The sequence below is a fragment of the Panulirus ornatus genome, chromosome 35, assembly GCF_036320965.1.
Source record: "Panulirus ornatus isolate Po-2019 chromosome 35, ASM3632096v1, whole genome shotgun sequence".
NCBI classification, from domain to species: domain Eukaryota; kingdom Metazoa; phylum Arthropoda; class Malacostraca; order Decapoda; family Palinuridae; genus Panulirus; species Panulirus ornatus.
Genome location: NC_092258.1, coordinates 6,558,879 through 6,580,554, shown reverse-complemented (window position 1 = coordinate 6,580,554; position 21,676 = coordinate 6,558,879). Strand labels below are relative to the sequence as shown.

At 46.8% G+C, this 21,676-nt stretch overlaps 1 protein-coding gene and 1 long non-coding RNA gene across 2 annotated transcripts in view; one reads left to right on the top strand and one right to left on the bottom strand.

Moving 5' to 3' along the window:
• Positions 1-503: 503 nt before the first annotated feature.
• The window catches only part of LOC139760106 (uncharacterized), a 124,599-nt gene continuing 103,426 nt past the window's right edge, over positions 504-21,676 (bottom strand). The window contains exons 2-10 of the mRNA XM_071682947.1: positions 9,228-9,432; positions 7,579-7,705; positions 6,644-7,256; positions 6,115-6,236; positions 5,428-5,516; positions 5,101-5,233; positions 3,634-3,772; positions 2,824-2,969; positions 504-2,333 (exon numbers count right to left, since the gene is read on the bottom strand). Of these exons, the coding sequence (XP_071539048.1) occupies positions 2,172-2,333; positions 2,824-2,969; positions 3,634-3,772; positions 5,101-5,233; positions 5,428-5,516; positions 6,115-6,236; positions 6,644-7,256; positions 7,579-7,705; positions 9,228-9,432 (1,736 nt within the window). The 3' untranslated portion in view covers positions 504-2,171. The remainder of the gene's footprint in view (positions 2,334-2,823; positions 2,970-3,633; positions 3,773-5,100; positions 5,234-5,427; positions 5,517-6,114; positions 6,237-6,643; positions 7,257-7,578; positions 7,706-9,227; positions 9,433-21,676) is intronic.
• On the top strand, positions 2,173-3,870 carry LOC139760107 (uncharacterized). Its single transcript, XR_011715249.1, has 2 exons — positions 2,173-2,350; positions 3,547-3,870. It is a non-coding gene; the product is annotated as an uncharacterized lncRNA (long non-coding RNA).

Here is a 21,676-nt window from a genome sequence, read left to right as displayed (position 1 = left end):
GTTTACATGAGAAAGACAGACAACAGGAGGACCGATTGGCCTACGGCTAGGTTGTCTGGTCTTTGACAAGAAGTTGAGGAGTGCATCAGGGAGTGGGGTGAGGAGGGAGGTATGTAGATGTTGAGCATGTTGTAGTTGGTCAGGTGAAGTGTTGATTTATATGCATTGTATTTCTAGGATCTAGCCTTTGTTTGTGACAGGATAGAGGCACTTAGCCTCTGGTTTGAGCATCACTTATCAGTTGTGGATGAGAACTTGAGTTACCACCCAGTGAACAGGCTGGAGGGAAGCTGCTCCCATGGGGTAGTAACCCATAACTACACCTCCAGATGAGGTGGTTTCCATTCATTTCCTCGACTATGTTTAGGTATGAAGGTCCTGCCGCAAAATCGGGTTTCGATCCCGGCACCTTGAAGCACACCCGTTCATCCAAACCCTCTCGTTTGATACCACAAAAAATTGCTCGATTCTGATGGTAAGAAGGAGGGTAATAAGACACCATATAACGCTTTCTATCTTTACTTGTCTTGCTGCAGTTTACAGGGGATTATATGTATGAGGACCTGCAAGTAAGAGAATACATGCATGAGGTAAATTTCCTTCTGATAAGCCCAAAAAAAAAACAAACCATGCACATACTCTCCCCTTACCTGTCCACTTTAAAGATTTTTTTTTGTTTATTTTTTGCATTCATATTTATAAAGACTATAGTCATTGTCAACGTAAGCGACCTTAAGGAAGCAGGGAGTTTGTATATTTCGGTGTTACTACCATAATCACAGACGTGGTTACTCCCATGTCTGCAGTCATGTACAACATACGCAGTATGCCGAAGCTCCTCTTCAGTATTATCTATACAATATAGCACATAAGGAACTTTGTATACCAATCTTTATTGCACTAAAATGTTTAACACTCGTGTCTTGCATTGTTTGTCTTTGATAATCAAGGAGAGGAAAATGTATTTTGAATGAGCGAGACACACGAAACCATATATTTTTTTTTGAAAGAGGAAAGGTAAGACTCTCACAGCACAAGATCGAAGGTCATTTGACCTTCAAGTTATCTGGAGATGCCTTAGTCTTTATAATTTTTCAAACCGTATTCCATTTTCAACAACTTTCAGTATCTGTCCTTACTGTATTTTTTTTTTTTTTTCAGCTGAATTTAAGACAAATGAAGACTGACAGGACAACATGGACGGATGAAGAAAAAACCCGGTCAGGTTCAGCATTGGTCCTGAGTGAAGTGTGTTTACAAGGGGAATAGAGAAGCTGTGACGTCAGTGAACCCGTAGACGGAATAATACTAGCCAAAGAATTCCTTCTGGGAAGTCCATGTGTGAAGACGAGGCCTCGCCCACCTGGAACCATAACATTCTTGTGGAAGAAGAAAGAGGAGAAATTGGAGAAGGAAGGAAGGATTCGGTGAATATGTAAGTATATGGTAGAAAGCCATAAAAGTATGTGGGGAAAGGAAAGGGACTTGAGCAAAAGGAGAAAGCATTAGAATTTATAGAGAAATTTAGAAGCTACACAAAAGGTATAGACGTATAGGGGAGAAATCTATAAATGATGTGTCCACATGTATGACTAACGTAATAGATGGGTTCAGGTCCCAACTATAAGGTCTTTGAATCTCTCTTCGATCTTATAGACATCTATGTGACAAATTTTAAAGTATAGGGGTGGGGTCTTTGACGAGTGGATCTCTACAGAGGGTAGGAGGGTTGCCCTTGGGCGGCGGTAAAGCCCTTGTTGGGGTAAGCCTTTTGTAAGTGCTTCGGTGCATTATTTCATGTCAAAGTATTTGTGTCTCTTGACGAGACGGCAAACTTGCAGAGTCTTAGGCAAAAGTTTGCCGTTCGCGCACCGGAGGTCACGTTGATCGTGTGAGCGTTTCCATTCGCACAGTCGACCATCTATCTACTTTACTGGAGTTCAAAATATTTTTCTTTTTTTCTTAATGTTGCCGAGTGCACACTTCAGTGCGATGTATCTCGTCAGCTTCAAGTATGATGATCCTCCTGTTCCTAGGGTGAGGCTTTGGTCGTGTCTGCACTTCACCCTCAGTGTGGTTCTTGCGGTGTATGGGGAAGGGAGGGAGTCGGTCAAGTGGAGGGAGGAGGAGGAGGACGACGACGACGGGAGGAGGAGGTAACAGCAGCAGCTTTAGTAGACCGCCTTAACCCGCTGGACCCAAGGCAGGAAGGACGACACCCTGGAGTAGACGCCCGGGTAGTGACCTTTACCACACCCGATACCCCAGGATACCAGGCCCACCTGCTTCCACACGCCGTCCACGAACTTCACCAGGGGGCCGCCGCTGTCACCCTGCGGACGCAACACACGTATGAATCAACCCCGTTCATGTAGCAGTGTCAGAAACAGGTACTTAACCCCCTCTAGTATACCCAGACTGACTTGGTAGCTGATAAACCTTCTCTCGTAAACCCAGACTGAATTGGCTAGTAGTAAACCTTCTCTAGTACATCCAGACTGACTTAGCTGGTCGTAAACCTTCCCTAGTAAACCTAGACTTGAGCAGACAGGTATAACCTGAACCTAGTTGACCTACACTGACCTAGCAGGTGATAAAAGTAACCTAAGGTGACCTACACTGACCTGGCAGGTGATAAACTTGACCTAAGGTGATCTTCACTGACTTGGCAAGTCATATACCTGACCATAGGTGACCTACACCTGACATGTCAGATAAAAAACCTAGTAAACCCAGACTGACCTAACAGTTAGCTAATCCTCCTTAACACACCTTGAACAGACTTGACAGGTCATAACCTAACCCTAGTCGACCCAGACTGACCTGGCAGGAGTCCTTCCCGTCCGTCCCAGCACACAGATAGGAAGATATAATGCCGCCCGGGGCAGCCAAGCCATACTTCTTACGACAGTCCTCGTTGCTCACGACGGTCAGCTTCACCTTGTATAGTGTGGATGGCTGGGGCCCTCCTGTTGGCAGATAGAAAGACGAAGCTATAGCTGGGATGTCTGGGGAGGGAAGCTATAGCTGTGGGTATAGCTTGATGATAATGTTGCTGTCGTGTAGCTGGTGGTTTGGGGGGGAGCTTTGGCTGGGATGTCTGGGGAGGTAAGGTATAGCCGTGGCTATAGCTTGATCATGCAGTTGCCTTCATGTAGCTGGTTTGAGAAGTTATATACGTGGTTGTATTTACTGATATAGCTTGGTTATAGTTGATAAAGTTAGTTATATGGATGGTGCGTTGTGTAGTTGTGGTTGTGAAAGCTGATGCATGTGTTATGTCTCGATTGTAACTGATGATATAACTGTTATATGGACTGTGTGTTGTGGAAGCTGTAACTTTAGTCATATCTGTTGATTTAGCCAGCCATTGCTTGTTTATAGTAAATATCGTAAATGTTTTATAGTCCTCCATTGCTTGTTTATAGTAAATATCGTAAATGTTTTATAGTCCTTTTATGTAATCTTCCTCTCCCTGCTACTGATTGTAACGCAGCCTTGTGGTATTTGGGTTATCTATGACAATAACATCACAATTCTCAACAGGATTCTTGAGGGGGTCGTGTGTGTGTGTGTGGCTATGGTGTTAGCCTGGAGACATGAGGAACCAGTGACCCTCCTTGATGGTCTGACCTTCGAACATGCTCCCCCAGCCGGCGACGGTGACCTCTTGCCCCACGTACTTCCTGCCGGAGCTGTCCAGGCACACGGGTCTGGCCTCCTGGGTGAAGTCTACATCTCGATCCAGGGTCAGCATGGCTACGTCATTGTACTGAGGAGACCATTAGACAATGTGTCAGGCGAGGGGAGGATTAGCTGGTGTCAGCTATTAGGTATTGCAGGAAAAATATATATATATATCAATATATATACAGCTGGTCTCAGTTTCCTGCTTATTTCTTACTTACCACATCTACCTTCTTATCACCCGTCTCGGACGAAAGTCCTCATGGAGGCCAGGCCTTAAATGAAGCATAAAAGGGCACAGAGGGAAGAAGAGGAGTCCAGACGTTTCCGAAGAGGAGGACCTTGCCCTTCGAAAAGGGTTCAGGGAGGTTGTAGGTTTATGGACAGACAGTAGGTAAAGAGTTCTAAAGTTTAGTGGGGTAGGGGAAAAAAAAAACCACACAGCCCATCCTTGAGCTGTGTCAATTATCACACATTCTTTTAACATTCAGCTGACTCCAACACGTACTCCTCCGAATCCCTTAAAAAGTCTTGTGAGTCCCTAGTAAATTCATCCCTAAAATATGGTATCCGCTCACAACCTCCTCCTCCCTCCTAACCCTCCACTCCCTTCCTTCCTCTCATTCTTATTTTGTTGCTCTTCCTGTATCACCTACCATTACCTCCCTTAAGACGTCTGTTTATACCCATGTTTGATCCTAAGTTGAACCCCAGTTCAGTGACTCCGTTCCTCTATTTATCTTTACAAGTGTTCTATTTTCTCTCTTTTGTGAAGACTGAGCATTTCCATCAGCTCCCCTGCTTCCCTACACATTCCATGCATATTGAAATGGTTCCCGTATCCCTTCCCTTCTAGCTCTGTGTTAGTCCTTTTCCCAGGATTTTAAATGCTGTGTACACTCTCTTGTGCTATTCTACAAATCTTGCCGCCTTTATTAACTAAAAACGAAACAAATCCTTTTCAGAATCTCTCCCAACTCATCTCTCACTGCTGCTCGTATAACCAGTTTATCTATAAAAACTTTCCATGCAAACATATGTAGCTATCCTGGAGTGGCATGCCTTAGACGACAGCATTTATCCTCCTGTGGTGTGTGATCCGCTGCATGGGGGGAGAGAGAGAGGGGAAGGAGGACCACCTCCACCAGCCACACATCATTTCACCACTAATCAATACACCTTTTTATGATATATGAGCTTATAGTGTGACATCGTTATAACACTGACTTAACAAGAGCCTCATTCATCTTAAGGGACCCCATATGTTGTCTTTCCACTGGCCCTAGCATCCCCGAACAAAATGCAACACCCTTAAACGAACTCTTGGAATTCATGCAGTTCAATAGTGCTTTAGTACGACCCCCACGACCTGGACCAGCAAGGAAACACGACCTCCACCTCGAGCTGACTTACAAGCTTCTTGGAGTCGTAGTCTTTATGCCTGACGACCCTCGAGACCTTGAACTCTTGTGCGGTACGCTCTGTGGTGCGGAGGTTGTGGGCTCCCAGACGCACGCGCAGGTTCTGTATGTCCATTCGACTCATGCTGTAAGGGAGAAGAGAAGAAGAACCACATGAGGAAGAGCATCACCTTCGAATATCATCTGCGCAAACGCAGTTTCTTCCATCTTTCTTCCCCGTTCTTCCTCCCTTTTCCCCAAGTCGCCCTCCTCATTTTCCTTTGCCCTATGTACCCCATTCCTACCTGAGGTCCCGATCCCCCTCTCTGGCAGTACTTACTGGGCGACGCAGTGTGCTGCGGTCAGGATGTGTCTGCGGTCGATCAGGGAGCCGCCACAGAACTGCTTGTGTCTGTTGAAGAGAGCCGCCTGCGGGAGGGGCAGAAGGAAAAGCATTAGAAAGCTGGTCCGCTACTGCTGCTGTTCTGTATGATCTGCTAGTAGTACTACCGTTGATGCTAATGCTGTCGACCTGATGTTGCTATTACTGCTGCTATTTCTATTCCTACTGATGCAGCTGCAGTCACACTTTAACTGTATAAACCTACCCAGCAGGTCAGCCGATTTTATTCAGAGGAACTAACCTGTTAGATCGTAATCAAACACCCGTTACCTCCTGCTGTAGGCGGGTCCTCACACGGGTGAGGGACCAGTCATGACACAGAGTGACCAGAGGTAAATACTTTTATTACCCAACTCGACGGCAAGCCTGGAAGACCATACGAGCGGGATATACACCTGCATTTGTCTCTTCTTCAACCACCTATGGAAGGCATGCTCTTCCCGCAGAAGAAGCTGATTAGACGACCTGTAACTTGTTTTATACCCTCGACTCCATCAGTGAGAGTGTAACTTAGAACAAATATGGTCTTGAATGCTTTAGATCTATCTACTTAACAACTTACATGCGCTCTGGAAGTGTGTAATGTGATGTCATGGAACACTGCGGCGTCACTGGTGTACTTACAATCCATGGGTGGCTGTGGGCGGCAGCTGGTACACCTCCACTGATCCGGAAGCCTTCGTCTGGAGCAGCGTTGTAAAAGGAGCCCGGAGTGCAGGGGTCCTTCTCCGGCCCAAAGGACTGACCTGACGAAGGTAAAAGAGAAATGACACTGTAAACGGTACGACCAGGTGGAAACTTCTCCAGCTTCCTCACTGGAATATCGTCTGTGTTAGTTGGGACGTGAGAGGTACGAAGTAAGCAGGTCATATGAAATAATAGCTTGAAAATTTGTATTTGCAGATTTACTGTGAAACTTCAGTGAATTGACTAGAAACGGGTAAAGGGAGATGAACGATGAATGTTCACTAGAATCGAGGTGGATAAACGGTGCATCTGGTTTGGTTGGGTTGAGAGGATAATGAGGGTGCGACAGGTGGTGATATTCGCCTGTCTGGTAATGAGGTTAGGAGAGGGTGTCATTCCCAGGACGGGGTGATGACGGAGCGTCAACACCTAACACTGTTGGTCTGGGCACATCAGTGAGGCTTACCTGATGAAGGAGGAGCTGGGGTTGTGGTGGCTGGGGGCGCGGGCGTCCACCATGGATTGGCTGTTGTCGTTCTTCGGGTGGTGGTCCAGGGTCTTTGAGTGGTGGTGGGCGCCGTGGGGTAGCCCTGAGGAGGCCACCAGGGATTAGTGGTCGACCTTTGGGTCGTCCACGGCTTCTGTGTGGTCGTTGTGGTTGGGTAGCCCTGTGGCGGCCACCAGGGATTGGTCGTGGTCCTTCGGGTGGTGGTCGTCCAGGGCTTCTGTGTGGTCGGTGCCCCACCGGGGGCCTTGGTCGTCCACCAGGGGAAGTTCGTGTGAGAAGGAGGGTGGGTGATGATGGGCGGGTGGGTCGGGTAAGAGTTCTGCCACGGGTACCTCACGGTGGGCCGTCGGGAAGACGCAGGACTTCTGGGCGGAACAAACTGGACGTGACTGCGATCCATCAGGCCTGGTCGCTCGTCCTCCTCCTCCACGGCCATGTATTGATCCACAGTGTCCACCTTTTGCTCCACCGTCTTCGCAGGGGCTGCAGGAGACTCGGGCTCCACCTCGTTCGTGTGCTCGGCTGCGGCTTGTCTCGCAGCCGACCTCTTCTCACAACATACTCCGAACACCTGCGTGAACACAAAACTAGCGACTAGTGGGTCACAGTCGCCCTCGAGACTACAAAAGGCTATGCTAAACGCTAGTAACTATTATACTATCAATGGTTAACACAACCACAGATCCCTGCAATCAATCTAATAGCTACTATCAATAGTCAATCAGTGACATATAAAGATAATATTAGTGATACACTAAATCACTGAGGGAGGCTAGATCATAACACAGTAATGAAGTGCGAGACATGGATACACCTTTTCAGCCACTTCTGCTTCTCCACTATGAGGGAGTTGGTGAGCCAGACTCGCCAAGCTGCCGTGCACCCACACTCACCAAGGTTCCCTCGTGACTCAAGGGGCAGGAGTCGAAGATGCCAAAGATCCATGCCTCCTGCGGGGACACATCTGGCAGCCTTAGGTACGGGTAACACTCCCGGTGGGGTCGACACACGCCCAGGGTGCTGTGGAGCCATGATTGGGTGTGAGGAGAGAGAGGACCCGGACACCACGAGAAGGCGTGTGGATGTGGCGCGGTCAGCGTTGTAGGCGAAGGCGTTATGAAAGAGAATAAAGAACCATTGGAGAATACGGTAGCACAACCCTTGAGGACGACGGTACGACTCTTTTGAGTATGACGGATACGACCTCTGGGTATCATGGGGTGAACAGTGAGTTTAAGAACCACACTATCATAACCACCGAAGGTCGTACCATCATACTCATGGGTCGTACAGTCGTACTCAAGGGAAGCACCGTCATGCTAAAAAAAAAAAAATCACAAAAAATTCATAAATGAGAACTCTAATAAGGGCATTAAAGGCTGACTCATGATACGACTAATGAGTATGCCCATTAAGGATTCGTTTTATCATACAGCTTTCCTGTCATTACACACACACACACACACACACACACACACACATATTCTGGAGGATAAAAAGACTACAGCAGTGCTACAGAGTTCTGCTCTGGAACCTTTAATTTCCTTGATCTATGCGAATGACTTGCAAGGGTGTGTGTGTGTGTGTGAGCTTGTGTGTGTGTGTGTGTGTGTGTAGACTCCTACCAACCCATGTTTGCAAATGATGCAACAGGTCATGTGGGAGGTGAAAAGGATTACATTAGCATGCATAATGACTTGGAGAGATTCCAAAGCTGTCTGGTGCATTCAAGTTCATGAATAGGGAGATATTCTTCAAGCTGCTCCCATCTTACTAATGGTGAAAATTAGATTATACTTCTCAAGTTCGGCCAACACACATCGAGAAGCGCAATGAGCCAAAAGAGGAGGTCCAGAGGAGTGAAATAAATATGGTAACTGAATCAAGATAGCTGAATTATATTAAAGTATCTAGAGGCTTTAAATTTGACCCCCATGGAAGAGAGAAGAGTGAATGAGTGACATGAACACAAACTTTAAGATCCCAAAGCAGATTAATGACGTATACAGAGAACATTTCTTCAAATGATGCAGGCATAGAACAACCACAGGCCATAACATGAAATCAGGCTAAAAAACTGTTCAAAAAAAGATGCAAAGGAAAGGTGTTTTTTTTAGGAAATGATTAATTCAGACCAACATACATACGTTAAAGAAGGTCTATGATGGTTCGAAAGATGGGGTCCCTACGAGTGTACAACTCCTTTCCCGTCCAGTACTGATGGGTGAGTACAGATACGTACTTACATATACACGCATGCACACACACACACACACACACCAGCCCTCTTTCCCATGTTCTCCATACCATAATTTCAGGGTCACTTCCCCTCATAGATACCAATATAATCAGTACTTAGATCCATCGTCTTCTTACTACCTCCGATTCACCATTCTCGTGATGTCAGTGACACTCTAAAGTCCACCTCAGCTTCTTAGAAATATTAATGACATCTACAAAACCTGAAGCAAAGTGGATCATTAGATGTGTTAATTAGGATGATTAATTGTTGATTAGGGACTGTGTGTGTGTGAAGACCCACCTGGTGGCTTGGTGCCAGCAGGAGGTCGGGGCCTGCGAGGGGTCTACGAGAGGAGAGCGGCCATTAGGCCCTGCTTCAGGCGCCACCGGCCGGAGTTCGATGCTGGGGCCTTCATCCGCCGGGGAACTGCCACTTCGGGGGTTTCTTTCCTCTTCTACTTCTTCTGGTGTCGCCGCCGCCTCCACCACCGCCACCGCTCCCCCAGCTGTGGACGAAGAGGAGATCAGGAACGTCTTACGACTGCAACAATGTCATTACACACACACACACACACACACACACACACACATACCAGTTAAATCATCTGGCTGACGATAGCCGCTGGCTGACCTGATGTTTTGAGAGTCGTGGGAGTAAAGGTAGATGAGACTGACGGTGGAAGAGAGGATCTGAGAGGGCGACGGCGCCATAGAGGAACTAAGCCAAGCCTAGTGACCTGGCCTGTGTCCTTAACATGCCAAGTGCACACCTCCGCCAGATGATCATTAAGGCCCTCGAGTTTATTCGAGGAGCAACAGACGCGCGTATTTATGAGCACTGCAACGTGGGAATGAAGATTGTCAGCGTCATCGATGTAGACACTGGGTATAACTGTACGACCCTTCCAGTCCAAGAGGTACGACCCTTTGAGTTCAGGAGGTACGACCCTTCGAGTTCAGGAGGTACGACCCTTTGAGTTCAGGAGGTGCGACCCTTCGAGTTCAAGGGGTACGACCCTTCGAGTTCAGGAGGTACGACCCTTCGAGTTCAGGAGGTACAACCCTTCGAGTTCAGGAGGTACGACCCTTCGAGTTCAAGAGGTACGACACTTCGAGTTCAGGAGGTACGACCCTTTGAGTTCAGGAGGTACGACCCTTCGAGTTCAAGAGGTACGACCCTTCGAGTTCAGGAGGTACGACCCTTTGAGTTCTAGAAGTACTACCCTTCGAGTTCAAGAGGTACGACCCTTCGAGTTCAGGAGGTACGACCCTCCGAGTTCTAGAAGTACGACCCTTCGAGTTCAAGAGGTTCGACCTTTGAGTTCGAGGTACGACCTTTCAGTTCACAAGGGGTACAATCCTTGAGATCGTGAAAGGTACGTTCCTTGAGCACGACAGTACGATGCTGGTGTATAATGGCACGACCCTTGATCACAAACGTACGATCCTTGAGTATGACTGTACGATCCCTCAGTTCACGTGAGTGTAGTACGACCCTTGAACAACAAGGGTACACGATCCTTGAGCACGACGGTGCCATCTCTCAGCGAAACCGCGCGACCCTTGAACACAGCGGCGCGCCTCATCCGCTCACAACGGCGTGATCTTTGACGTAACCCTCAAAGGGTCAGGTCAAAGGCCAAGCACATTGATACACAAGGGTCGTACCGTAGGGTCGTACCTTCGCGCTCAAGGGGTTGAACCCGTGCACTGGGTTCCGTAAGGATATTTTCGTGCAACTTGCACATCACACACGGTGTGTGTGTGGCTCCAGCGCCCCCGCCACCAAAACAACACGCGAGTCATTGTCATCAGAGGACTTCCCGTGGCAGCTAAAGAATGCGGTAGCCACCCACCCACACACACACACACACACACGCGCGACACTGCATGTATGTACGTATGTGCGGAATGCAATACGGTCAAAGCATCTGCTGGAGAGCGATAAATGAAGCCCATATACCTTCTGTGAACCACTGAATCAAGACTAATGTGAACCACCGCGTCGAAACCTGCGCGTGAACCACTGAAACAAAACTAATGTGCGCCACTGGGTCAAGACTTGTGTGAACCACTTAATCAAGACTTCTGTGAACCACAGAATCCCGGGTCAAAACTAATGCGAATTTACTGCGTCAAAAGCCTGTGAACCAATGAGTCAGTCTCTCCGAGATGCATTTCATTAGCTTCCAGTATGTGTTGTAGCACCGCACGTAGTGTGCCGCCAATTGCCTTGCATCGGACGGGGCGAAGCTGATTCTGAAGACGTTTCAACAAGCGAAGATTAAATCTCAAAGCGCATTCGACGGGGCGGAGGTATGATACAAGGCCTCTTTGGAAATTCTCGGCAGCTTTTCCTCTCCTGCTGAGCACAGCCGGAGTAAAGCATGGCTGGTGAATTAATATAGAATGTAAATGGATGGACCACCTTAAGACTTCAGCCTCCCGCCCTGGAAGTCCAGACATATTTTTGCAAACGTCCTTAGCGCTGGTCTCGATAGCGCTAAGATATGCCACTTTTGCAAAGGGCTCTGCTGCTATTCAAAGACGGATGTGTTACAACACCTGCAGCTGAAGAAGCCAGATGTGCCACTACACCTGCAACTAAAAAAGCCAGATGTGCCACTACACCTGCAGCAGAGACCTGAAGCTAAAGAAGCCAGAGGTGTCACTACACCTGCAGCAGAGACCTGAAGCTAAAGAACCAGAGGTGTCACTACACCTGCAGCAGAGACCTGAAGCTAAAGAAGCCAGAGGTGTCACTACACCTGCAGCAGAGACCTGAAGCTAAAGAACCAGAGGTGTCACTACACCTGCAGCAGAGACCTGAAGCTAAAGAACCAGAGGTGTCACTACACCTGCAGCAGAGACCTGAAGCTAAAGAAGCAAGAGGTGTCACTACACCTGCAGCAGATACCTACATCTACCGAAACGGGAATCAATGACGAGATCTCGCCTGGGAGTTGGATGATCCCAGTGGTATACAGTGAAGGCGGCATCACGAGTCACTCGGAGAGAGACACCCACCCCCTCCAACTCGACAATTGTCGTACATTCCGCGGAACTAATGTACTCTAAAGAACGCGGATGTCGCCTCTCTACCACCATGCAAAGTTGAAAGTTTGAGATCTATGCGTGTGTTAACGTCTCGCAATGTACGTGAAGACTGAAGACTGGCCTAAAAAATTCTCTAATAAAAAAAAAAATCCCCCTCCACTCATGCACAAATGACCGATTAACTGATAAAAAGAAATTCAGAAAACTCGAATGCCTTTGATAGACAGCGTTGAGAAATGATAAGTTTCGACTAGAGACTTTTCCCCTCCTCCCTTAACAAAGGAGAGGTGGCCATTAGCAAGGATTGTAAAGCTCTCGGTATCAGATGACCATAAAATAAGAAATGAAACCCTTCATATGGAGGTGGTATGGGCCGACTACCAAAAGCATCCTCGAGTGTGACGAGATATGGCAAGGATGCTGCCCCTGCAGGGGACTGAGAGAGAGATATGGAGAGAAGTGGAAGCAAGATAAGGTTAGAAGGGGAGTAACTTGTCTAACTCCGTTGAAGTTATTCGAACACTGACTGGCAGTAAACCTTTACAGAGATATGCGACCACCTTTGTTCCTATGGTGACCCACCCACTCCTCCAGCCACCACCCTCCCTTAACTGCCGCTACCATCGACCCTGGCTCGCCAGGGGGGAGCCCACTCGAAGGCTTGTTCATTCGGGCCTTTATGACGGCAGCTTTGCGAGCACCAGACGGGATCCGCGACAGGAGAAATGTGCACGTATGCAAATGGACCTATGAATGAACTGGAAAACGACGTGCATCTAGGTAATCCAGACACTTTATGGACTTGCCTCTATCTTTTCGGTCTTTATCGATGATGGTCCAGGTTTACGGTGGAAATAGAGTTGACTAATGTACAATATTGGTTCAAGTTGCATGTGTGTGGGCGAGTGCTGTTCCTAGCCAGCAGAGAGAAAAATCCATCATAAACTACAATGAAAATGGTTGATTTCCTTATATATATGACATACTCTTCCTAATTGCAAAATCTGACCGACACGCCAACATCTGTCTATGTGGATGTTTCAGTCTTCACCATCCTGCACAAGATGAACTGCGCATAAACCAACTACTTCCTTTCAGCATCCTCAACCTATTTAACAGACTCCAAATCTCCCTTTACAAAGTCCAGACTCACGAAACGAAATAAAGTAACTCCCAGTACAATGCCACTTCAATATACAAATACTTCAATACTTCAATATTCAATATACTTTATATACAAAACATATACAAACCGAAATCAAACTAAACTAAACAACTGTCCTCCCATTACAGTTTAATAAAAAGATCTGTCATCTGTTACCAGACGTACACCCATCTGACACAACACTCCCTAGACGTATACGATTAACACTCTCTCGCCTGCTGTCTGGATACCACCCACCTCCACAACACTGCAGACGCCGATCCACCTCATGCCCTAGATGCAACCTGTATCCTGAAGACACATAACACACCTCTAGGTTGTTTCTGCACTCACGTAACACAGACGTACATCACTATACTTCTTGCAGGAGCTCCATACAGGGCCTTCTGGGGCAAGAAGATAAGTGTGTGTGTATATATATATATATATATATATATATATATATATATATATATATATATATATATATATATATATATATATATATATTTATATATATATGAACAATACGTGACTGAAGTTTCTAATTCTGCAGACAGGGTCATATGTTCCAGTATTGCAAGCAAGACGATAAGTCGGGATGAGTGGACAAGCAATACAAGGGAAAGGCAATACAGCCGGTCGTCCAGTCTGAGTAAGTCTAGAAAACCGGTTCTTCGGCCCCACCTTACAGCCAGTCCCGTCTGTGCCACACACACACACACACACACACACACACACACACACACACACACTGTCTACTTTTTTCTTATGTTCCTGAAGTAGATGATCACCCTCTTACAAAGAATAGTACCTCTTTAAATCACTTCACCCTGATGTAAGGGCGTCTGGTTCATGGCTCTAAGTCTGCCCCACACACACACATACACACACATACACACACACACACACACACACACACACACACACACACACACGCACACACACACTGCACCCATCCAAACATTTATCGGTGGATCGCCACCTCTGTGGTTGGGTCGAGATTGTCTATTTAAAGACTTCTGTTCTTGCAGCCACACAGTCTATACTGTCTACATTATCTATGAGTATTTTTAGCCTTTAGCAGCATTTGATTAGATTAAGTATTATTAGCGGTAGAAGTAGTAGTTGTTGTTGTATTAATAGCAGTAGTATAATCAAAATCATTATCTTCGGAGAAAATTAGTTGCACTTGAATGTATAGGTGATGCCAGATCTTCTGTCCCCGTTGTTATGAATCTGGAGAGCACTAAGGCAGGCACAGACTCGAGCTAGTACATCAGTCGACATCAGCTGACATCATCTAATATATGGCTACAGCATCTGACATTGAGATATCTCATTAAGTGATGTCAGTTCGTTATAACAAGTGTCATAGCAGCATCGAATCCTGATTTTCGACCTCCAGAGGGTGTACGACTCCACCAGCCTCGTGTTCACCAGGTACGACCTCGCATACACAAGTGTCTGGTGGTGCGAGAGTGTTTGGACGACCACGCACCCTCGACATACTAATCTACGACCATCCACTTGGTTCCGCTGCTCCTACGACGACCCCCCAAGACCTCCTGGACTACCTCAACCACTACTTTCTTGAGATGGTGACCGGAAGGCCATGTGGCAAAACATACCCCTCGGTCAAGGCCATCTCGTGGGAGGAGATAATGAGAAAAAGAGAGGGAAAAAATATGGGATAGTATTCAGGGCTCCGCGGATGTCTGTAAGCCTGACTCTTAAGGCAAAAAAGGTTACTGGGAGAGAGAGAGAGAGAGAGAGAGAGAGAGAGAGAGAGAGAGAGAGAGAGAGAGAGAGAGAGAGAGAGAGAGAGAGAGAGAGAATGACGGGCGCGAAAGAGGATTCCAGATCGTCGCAATTCGAGTAAAAGACGGTGGGGGCATCTTAACGGTCAATCCTCGAGTAACTGGTCTCCACGCAGAAACAGGGGGAACCGACAGCCACCCCAGACGCCTGCCTCAGGCCCAGTTACCTGAACCGAGCGTTAACCACGACACAACATGTAGGTGGTACTTGTGTCTAACAGAGCCGGGGATATATTTGATAGCCATGTGCATTTCTTACCCGGCCTTCCCTCCCTGTGGAAATAAGGAGACATCTGGCGAAATGATTTAGTCTACTTCTCAAGTAAGATAAGGACATACGTTAATAAGGCTTTCGCTGCATCAATATGACAGATCAGAAATTGATAGATCAGTTTTTGTGTGCCTTAGCTATGTGTCACAAAGCCTTAGAGACAGAACACTCTTTTAATATTTCTGACGTAACGGAGGGCTGAAAGAGACACAGACCAATAAAGAATAATAGACCTTATACACACAGCTAGGCAGAAGCCTACAGATGTAAGCTGGAGTAAATCACGATATGGAAAAGAGAGAGAAAGGAGTATAATCTTGGATAACTCAAGAAGATCAATATAGCTGAAACCTGATAAGAATTCTAACGAAGGGACGCTAAAGAGACATGCCTCAGACTAAACCAGAAGACGAACAGGTGTCATAACTAAAGAAAAAGACAAACGAGGCATTCACAAACCCAAGGCTGTGGACAAACGAGGCGTCACAACAAACAATGGGCAGTAGATAGACACAAGGTGTCACAAACACACTGGACTTGACTTATGATAGATGTAACAAACACACGCGACCACATAAAACCAAAGGGTGCCTGGCGTGTGGCACGAGGGTGGTGGGCCGGTAGGAGGAGGTTGAGGGGGGAGCGAGAGGGTGAGGTGCAGGCCAGCCAGCTGGACAGGAAGGAAAGCAGTAGCGGACGACGACCTTCCTCCTCCTCCTCCTCCTCCTCCTCCTCCCTGGTCGTCACAAAAACCATACGAAACCCTGGAGCTACGACTCTCCACGCTGCTGCTGCAACATGGGTCGGCCCCCCCACCCACCTGTTGGAGCTTCATCATCCCCCTCCTCTCCTCCCTACCCCCGGAGGGTTAGGCGGCTCAGTGACCAATCTCACTCCACCTTAGGCCAAACCACCTTCCCTCCCACACAAACCCCACTCGAACACACCACTCATCCCCCCCGCTACACCCACACCCCAAACCCAACTCAGGGGTGAGAGACACCGTCTTCGCCCGCGCCGATATGCACCTGGCTCGTCCGTCCACGCATGTTCCACTCCCCTGTCCACCACACTGGTTGGACGTGACAAGTGGGGTGCCACAGGGATCAGTCCCAGGACCTATATTTTCCATAATCTCCATCAATGAAATTAGGAAATACAGCATAGACAATACATATATGAAATTAGGAAAGGCTGCATGAAAATTCTAAATGATCTTGGCAGACTGATGTGGTCAGATGCGGAGCATAAAGACGTCAGTGCAGACAAATGTAAAGGAATGCATTTTGGCGATGAAAGTATCAGTCATGAATGTAAGATCGGTGGATCATTACCAGAATAAGGTAATGAATATCGGTAATGACCTAAGCACTGCCTGGCTGCATATAACAAAGCCAGCATCACGCTAGGTTTCATTTGGTAGAAATATTAACAGTAAAAAGATGGCTACAATGCTCGCCGTTTATAGAACCCTGGGTCAGATCTCATTTGGAATATGCCGTTCATTTCAGGTCGCCAAACGTGATCACCTGAGACAGAAAAACTAGAACGAATTCAGAAAAAGACGACAAAGCCCATTCCGTCACTCGACGTACGGTTTCTGAAGAAAGATAAAGAAACCTGCAATCAATTTCGGAAGGAAAAAAGAAATAAAGCGAAGACCCCGAAGAGATCTAACTAAGGCTCTCAAAATACTTAGTAATTTCCACGACACAAAATACGATATATTTTGTTTTTCTTTTAAGAGATCCAACGGCCAGAAACAACGGTATAATGCCAAAAGGGAGATGATTTGATATCGTGTGGGCAACAGTTCAGATATAATGTTGCAGAGTAGAGTAAATTACGACGACTAACGTATTTTCCCGTTAATGTTCCTATAAAATTCCCGGGGCAGTATACTCTCTCCATACTACACGGTGTTTCACCTCGGCATTTTTTTCCCTGTCAACTGTTGTTGAGCCGGAGGGAGCGGTGGGTGTTCAGGTGCCTTGTACTTCACTGTCCTTTTTTTTTTTTTTTTTAACCCCCTACGACAAATAAGCTTATGACCTCGAATAACCTCGTCATGGACTTTACCAAGTCTCGTGTTATCTGTCCTTCCCATGTACTCGCACGCCATCCCACCCACACCTCCCTCCGCCCATGCCCTCGGCCCGCCCCGCCACCCATGCCCCGCCCCCGACAACAACAGGTCCTCCCACCCGGGCCAGGTGGGCTGTGTGTGTCCCACATACCGTGGCCTCACCCGTTAACTCGTCTCTCTCCGGCTCCTCGTCGTCTGGAGTCGCTCGGAAAAAAAAAGACCAAAAACCTGTTTTGTCTTTTTTTTTTTATGTTTACTTTCAAAAGACAGGTGTAGGAAAGCCGCAGGAGGGAATACGTCAGATATATGTGATCGCTGGACGAGCCTGTGAATCACGGAAGAGATGGGGAGTGAATGATTGGATGCTTTTCCTCTGAATGAATGTATGATACATTTCCTTGGGATGTTATTATGTGGCTCCCTCTATATTGCTTTTGGGCCATGTTTCCTCGTCTTCTTCTTCTTCTCCTTCTTCTTCTTCTTCTTCTTCTTCTTCTTCTTCTTCTTCTTCTAAGACCTTCGTCCTCTTCTTCTTCTTCTTCTTCTTCTTCTTCTAAGACCTTCGTCCTCTTCTTCTTCTTCTTCTTCTTCTTCTTCTAAGACCTTCGTCCTCTTCTTCTTCTTCTTCTTCTTCTTCTTCTTCTTCTTCTTCTTCTTCTTCTTCTTCCTCTTCTTCTAAGACCTTCGTCCTCTGCTTCTTTTTTAAAACTATCTTTATCTGGGCCTTTTAACGGATTTTATGAGGTCAGAGGTCAAACTACCCAAAGCTTAATACCTTCTTGGGCTGCTGTTTTCCATCACACGAAACAATGGGTAAAGATAACCTTCCCTTATGTTCCATACAATGTCCCAGATGAATATGTGGTCTGGCCCAGCCATTTTTTTTTTACCATTGTACATTGTACTTTGGCCCAACATGGCTCTGTTGCACTCTAGCCCAACATGGCAATATGTTGCACTCTAGCAAAACATGGTTATATGTTGCACTCTGGCCCAACATGGCTCTGTTGCACTCTAGCCCAACATGGCAATATGTTGCACTCTAGCAAAACATGGTTATATGTTGCACTCTGGCCCAACATGGCTCTGTTGCACTCTAGCCCAACATGGCAATATGTTGCACTCTAGCAAAACATGGTTATATGTTGCACTCTGGCCCAACATGGCTCTGTTGCACTCTAGCCCAACATGGCAATATGTTGCACTCTAGCAAAACATGGTTATATGTTGCACTCTGGCCCAACATGGCTCTGTTGCACTCTAGCCCAACATGGCAATATGTTGCACTCTAGCAAAACATGGTTATATGTTGCACTCTGGCCCAACATGGCTCTGTTGCACTCTAGCCCAACATGGCAATATGTTGCACTCTAGCAAAACATGGTTATATGTTGCACTCTGGCCCAACATGGCTCTGTTGCACTCTAGCCCAACATGGCAATATGTTGCACTCTAGCAAAACATGGTTATATGTTGCACTCTGGCCCAACATGGCTCTGTTGCACTCTAGCCCAACATGGCAATATGTTGCACTCTAGCAAAACATGGTTATATGTTGCACTCTGGCCCAACATGGCTCTGTTGCACTCTAGCCCAACATGGCAATATGTTGCACTCTAGCAAAACATGGTTATATGTTGCACTCTGGCCCAACATGGCTCTGTTGCACTCTAGCCCAACATGGCAATATGTTGCACTCTAGCAAAACATGGTTATATGTTGCACTCTGGCCCAACATGGCTCTGTTGCACTCTAGCCCAACATGGCAATATGTTGCACTCTAGCAAAACATGGTTATATGTTGCACTCTGGCCCAACATGGCTCTGTTGCACTCTAGCCCAACATGGCAATATGTTGCACTCTAGCAAAACATGGTTATATGTTGCACTCTGGCCCAACATGGCTCTGTTGCACTCTAGCCCAACATGGCAATATGTTGCACTCTAGCAAAACATGGTTATATGTTGCACTCTGGCCCAACATGGCTCTGTTGCACTCTAGCCCAACATGGCAATATGTTGCACTCTAGCAAAACATGGTTATATGTTGCACTCTGGCCCAACATGGCTCTGTTGCACTCTAGCCCAACATGGCAATATGTTGCACTCTAGCAAAACATGGTTATATGTTGCACTCTGGCCCAACATGGCTCTGTTGCACTCTAGCCCAACATGGCAATATGTTGCACTCTAGCAAAACATGGTTATATGTTGCACTCTGGCCCAACATGGCTCTGTTGCACTCTAGCCCAACATGGCAATATGTTGCACTCTAGCAAAACATGGTTATATGTTGCACTCTGGCCCAACATGGCTCTGTTGCACTCTAGCCCAACATGGCAATATGTTGCACTCTAGCAAAACATGGTTATATGTTGCACTCTGGCCCAACATGGCTCTGTTGCACTCTAGCCCAACATGGCAATATGTTGCACTCTAGCAAAACATGGTTATATGTTGCACTCTGGCCCAACATGGCTCTGTTGCACTCTAGCCCAACATGGCAATATGTTGCACTCTAGCAAAACATGGTTATATGTTGCACTCTGGCCCAACATGGCTCTGTTGCACTCTAGCCCAACATGGCAATATGTTGCACTCTAGCAAAACATGGTTATATGTTGCACTCTGGCCCAACATGGCTCTGTTGCACTCTAGCCCAACATGGCAATATGTTGCACTCTAGCAAAACATGGTTATATGTTGCACTCTGGCCCAACATGGCTCTGTTGCACTCTAGCCCAACATGGCAATATGTTGCACTCTAGCAAAACATGGTTATATGTTGCACTCTGGCCCAACATGGCTCTGTTGCACTCTAGCCCAACATGGCAATATGTTGCACTCTAGCAAAACATGGTTATATGTTGCACTCTGGCCCAACATGGCTCTGTTGCACTCTAGCCCAACATGGCAATATGTTGCACTCTAGCAAAACATGGTTATATGTTGCACTCTGGCCCAACATGGCTCTGTTGCACTCTAGCCCAACATGGCAATATGTTGCACTCTAGCAAAACATGGTTATATGTTGCACTCTGGCCCAACATGGCTCTGTTGCACTCTAGCCCAACATGGCAATATGTTGCACTCTAGCAAAACATGGTTATATGTTGCACTCTGGCCCAACATGGCTCTGTTGCACTCTAGCCCAACATGGCAATATGTTGCACTCTAGCAAAACATGGTTATATGTTGCACTCTGGCCCAACATGGCTCTGTTGCACTCTAGCCCAACATGGCAATATGTTGCACTCTAGCAAAACATGGTTATATGTTGCACTCTGGCCCAACATGGCTCTGTTGCACTCTAGCCCAACATGGCAATATGTTGCACTCTAGCAAAACATGGTTATATGTTGCACTCTGGCCCAACATGGCTCTGTTGCACTCTAGCCCAACATGGCAATATGTTGCACTCTAGCAAAACATGGTTATATGTTGCACTCTGGCCCAACATGGCTCTGTTGCACTCTAGCCCAACATGGCAATATGTTGCACTCTAGCAAAACATGGTTATATGTTGCACTCTGGCCCAACATGGCTCTGTTGCACTCTAGCCCAACATGGCAATATGTTGCACTCTAGCAAAACATGGTTATATGTTGCACTCTGGCCCAACATGGCTCTGTTGCACTCTAGCCCAACATGGCAATATGTTGCACTCTAGCAAAACATGGTTATATGTTGCACTCTGGCCCAACATGGCTCTGTTGCACTCTAGCCCAACATGGCAATATGTTGCACTCTAGCAAAACATGGTTATATGTTGCACTCTGGCCCAACATGGCTCTGTTGCACTCTAGCCCAACATGGCAATATGTTGCACTCTAGCAAAACATGGTTATATGTTGCACTCTGGCCCAACATGGCTCTGTTGCACTCTAGCCCAACATGGCAATATGTTGCACTCTAGCAAAACATGGTTATATGTTGCACTCTGGCCCAACATGGCTCTGTTGCACTCTAGCCCAACATGGCAATATGTTGCACTCTAGCAAAACATGGTTATATGTTGCACTCTGGCCCAACATGGCTCTGTTGCACTCTAGCCCAACATGGCAATATGTTGCACTCTAGCAAAACATGGTTATATGTTGCACTCTGGCCCAACATGGCTCTGTTGCACTCTAGCCCAACATGGCAATATGTTGCACTCTAGCAAAACATGGTTATATGTTGCACTCTGGCCCAACATGGCTCTGTTGCACTCTAGCCCAACATGGCAATATGTTGCACTCTAGCAAAACATGGTTATATGTTGCACTCTGGCCCAACATGGCTCTGTTGCACTCTAGCCCAACATGGCAATATGTTGCACTCTAGCAAAACATGGTTATATGTTGCACTCTGGCCCAACATGGCTCTGTTG